Here is a 4018-nt window from a genome sequence, read left to right on the forward strand (position 1 = left end):
TCACGCATTATTATAGTTCTCTGTGAAATTGACAATCTAGAGCACTTCAAAGCTTCACACAAGACTCGCGTTCTTATTTTCTCACAGACATTCAATAATTTACTCTCTTGAGGAAGTCTACACGTTATATATTTTTTTAAGGGGGTGGCTTTTGTAACAGATTATGGTGTCATACAAAAATGCTATGAATCACTATCATTAATTTCGGAAATGATCTTAATCAGTATATTATTTCACTACCAACAGCCAAACACGCTAAATTCCGTTATATTTTTCTTATTATGATAGAAGTTGCCAAACTTGTGCATAAAGCACACCTCAACTATGTCAACAACATCATCGGAGGAAGTCTCTCAACAAACCCCAAATCGTTCTGGTCATACATCAGATGCTGCCGCTCAGAGTATGCGGGAATTCCATCAATACGCACAGCAACTAAGCTTTGTGCTACAGCTGAAGACAAGGCTGAGAGCTTGAAGGACTTCTTCCAATCTACGTTCACTCATGAAAACCTGCACCAAGTTCCACAGAAAGGTCCATCACCATACCCATCAATAGGACACCTACATATCCACAGGACTGGAGTAGCAAAGCAACTACTCCAACTTGACCCTTCCAAGGCAAGTGGTCCAGACCAGATTCCTCCCCAGCTCCTAAAGATCATTGCTCATGAGATCGCCCCTGCTCTCTCCTTTGTCTTCCAGCAGAGCTACAACTGTGGCATAGTCCCACCCAAGTGGAAAGAGGCATTAGTTACCCCAGTCTACAAATCAGGTAACCGGAGCAATCCTGTAAAGTCATGGAGCACATTATACTCAGTCATGTGTCGAAGCATCTAGCAAGAAATGACATCCTCACTGATGCTCAACATGGCTTTCGCCAAGGGCTTTCTACAACCACCCAACTCTCGTCAGCAGGACATGATTGGTCGTCTACCTTACAAAAACGCAGCCAGATTGATGTAGTCTTCTTGGACTTCCAGAAGGCATTCGATCGTGTGCCACACCAACGCCTGCGTACGAAACTCCAGTACTATGGAATTTCAGGAGACTCTCTTAACTGGATCATGTCCTTTCTCAGTGAAAGGAAGCAAGCCGTAGTAATTGATGGTACACAATCCACATGGAGAGCTGGACCATCAGGAGTACCCCAGGGATCTGTAATTGGCTCGACTCTCTTTTTATTGTACATAAACGACATACAAGATGATATTCAATCCTCCATCCGGTTGTTTGCGGATGACTGTGTTGTCTATCGTGAGATTGTGACTGATGATGACTTTTACTTACTACAGCAAGACCTTCAACTACTATCGGCCTGGTCCCAAAACTGGCCCATGAACTTCAACGTGAAGAAATGCGGCATCCTCTCAATAACTCGCAAACGCACTCCCAGTATTTACCAGTACATCCTTTCCAATCAAGTAATTCCCAGAGTCAACGAGTACAAGTACCTAGGTGTGACGGTTACGGCGGCCTTCGGTGGAACAAGCACTGCCAGACCAACAGGCACTAGGCAAGCCAAACCCTGGGACTCATCCGCAGAACCTTGTCTCCATGTACTAAAGATGTAAAGGCCAGAGCCTACACTGCATTAGTCCGTCCACAACTAGAATACGCCTCTGCAGTGTGGAGTCCTTATACTTTTATTAATATCAACTTACTCGAGCAAGTACAAAAGTCTGCAGCCCGCTTTGTCCTATGTGATTACAGCCCAACATCATCTTCCACAGCCCTAGTAACAGCACTCGGATGGGATAGCCTTCACTCTCGCCGCCTTCTTGCACAATGCACACTTTTTCACAAAATCCAACATCACCTGGTTGCCATGCCCTTCCCACCTGATATCACCCCAGCTAACTACATTGGAAGACAAGATCACCAACTCAAATACACAATCCCTAGATCCACCATTGACTCCCACAAGTATTCATTCTACCAAAGAGCCATAAGACTATGGAACCGCCTGCCGGGACCCGTAATAAGCACCGCCAACCCAACATTATTCCAAGGAGCTGCTTTGCCCATCCTCGGGGCAATGCAGCTTCCTGCTGGATCTGCCACTGTGTAAGAGGATCGACGCTGTTTTTACTCGCACTGAGCACCTATACTCACATTTTATTGTATGATAGTGAGACATCTGTACATACACTGAATGACACCCCCTCATGACACACAGCTCGAGTTCATCCCAGTATAGCTTCATTAACAAGCTGCTTCAAGGGATTACTACATCAAGGTATCAAGGTAACATGCACACAGTCACACACACACACGCGCGCGCGCGCACACACACACATATTCTCTGAGTATGAAGCGTAAAGTTAAAAATGTGGACGCGCTGTGGCAAAATGGATACGACTCCCGACTCCCAATCGGAGGACCCGAGTTCGATTCCCTCCCAGTGCTTACGTCCTTGGACAAGTTGTTTTTACCCACCATGTCCCTCTCGATCTAGGTGTACAAATGGGGTAACACTGGGGTAAAAATAATGACAGCTAGGGCCCTCTGATAGAGCAGTGGCAACGCTGAAGAGGCTACTCTGGATTAATGATATAAGACGTAATATCAATTATAAAAGTTTTTTGACGTATAAAAATAAACAACCCGATGTGCGACCCAAAAAGGTAACGTTACGTTTTTATGTGGTTTTAATGATATTTTAATAATATACTGAAGTAGTCAGTTTGCATATCATTCGTATCCTTTGTAGATATAAGTGGTTAGGTGTACAAAACAAATACAAAAGATATATGAAAAGATGAATCACATGATAAAAATAAAATGTTAAGTTTATAATTCTTTTTATGGTATATCCGTTCGAGCCGGATAAATAAGAGCCTTCTGTTTTCATTTGCACTACATCAATATTGTTCCGCAACAACCGCCATATACAGCAGGATTGATTTGCGCGCGAAGGGGAGGGATAGGGAAAACCAGCGCTACTTATTTCAGGCTCTTTCCATTCCAATTTCTCTATCGGCACTTCCAATCTCCCTGTACCTGTACATCCTCCTTAAAAGCACTCGAACGACTCATCAAGTACGCTTTGTAGGCCTACTACCCATTCACCCTCCCCCCCCCCATATACCCCCCCCCCCCCGTAAGCCTTCATTCACCAGACTCCCTCGAAAAGGAAAATGATAAGAGAATCGTCATTTTCTTCTCCCTTCTCCTTGTATTCTATCCAAATCGTGCTGCCTCAGTTCGGAATTACAGAACATGATTATTAACACTGGCACGTCCGTTGATAACCTGTTCGTATACATTAACCATGATGGTCAGAGGATGGCGGTTAGGAATGGGTTAATTACGAAGATTTCTCGTACAAAATCGGGGAGCTTCGATCGTCATCAGAGTATCAAAGCCCGTTTCTGGAAGAGGGAGAGAGAGTGTGTGTGTATGTCTGTGAGAGTAGAGGGGGGGGGGTCGAGACTTACGGGGTAGAGGGAGAAGGAAGAGCGAAGGAGTTAGGAGAGGGAGAGGGGGGAGTTACGTATAGAAAGACAGACGGAGACAACGAGAGACAGATATATAAATTTATATATATATATATATATAATATATGTATATATATAATATATATATATATATATATATATATATATATATATATATATATATATATTGTATATATGAAGAGTTTGTTTGCAAAAACCGATAAGTCCATATTCGTCAAATGGAGGTATTTGCGATTAAAGGTCAAGAAAAATAAAGAGAATAATAAGAAAATTTTTGCTTCTTTTGACCATAACTTCAAAAATATACCTTTCTACGTAGTGACCAATATATCACTTAAAAGGTATTATTGTGTACTTTACGACAGGGACCGTACTTCAAAATCTTCAAAAATGGACTTATCGGTTTTTGCAAACAAACTCTTCATATATATATATATATATATATATATATATATAAATTTATATATATATACGTGAGAGACAAGAGAGAGGGAGAGGGGGAGAGGTATATAGAAGGAACAGAAAGAAGAGAAGAAGAGAAATACTTCAGGTGGATAT

The 4018-nt window shown here is 42.2% G+C and overlaps 1 protein-coding gene across 1 annotated transcript; it reads left to right on the forward strand.

The window, feature by feature from the left end:
• The first annotated feature begins 281 nt into the window (after nucleotides 1–281).
• Nucleotides 282–1573, forward strand: LOC140240225 (uncharacterized). The gene is made up of 2 exons (XM_072320017.1): nucleotides 282–791; nucleotides 1295–1573. The coding sequence occupies exons 1-2, from the start codon at nucleotides 282–284 to the stop codon at nucleotides 1571–1573; spliced, it is 789 nt and encodes a 262-aa protein (XP_072176118.1).
• The last annotated feature ends 2445 nt before the right edge of the window (nucleotides 1574–4018 follow it).

The sequence above is a fragment of the Diadema setosum genome, chromosome 16, assembly GCF_964275005.1.
Source record: "Diadema setosum chromosome 16, eeDiaSeto1, whole genome shotgun sequence".
Taxonomy (NCBI): domain Eukaryota; kingdom Metazoa; phylum Echinodermata; class Echinoidea; order Diadematoida; family Diadematidae; genus Diadema; species Diadema setosum.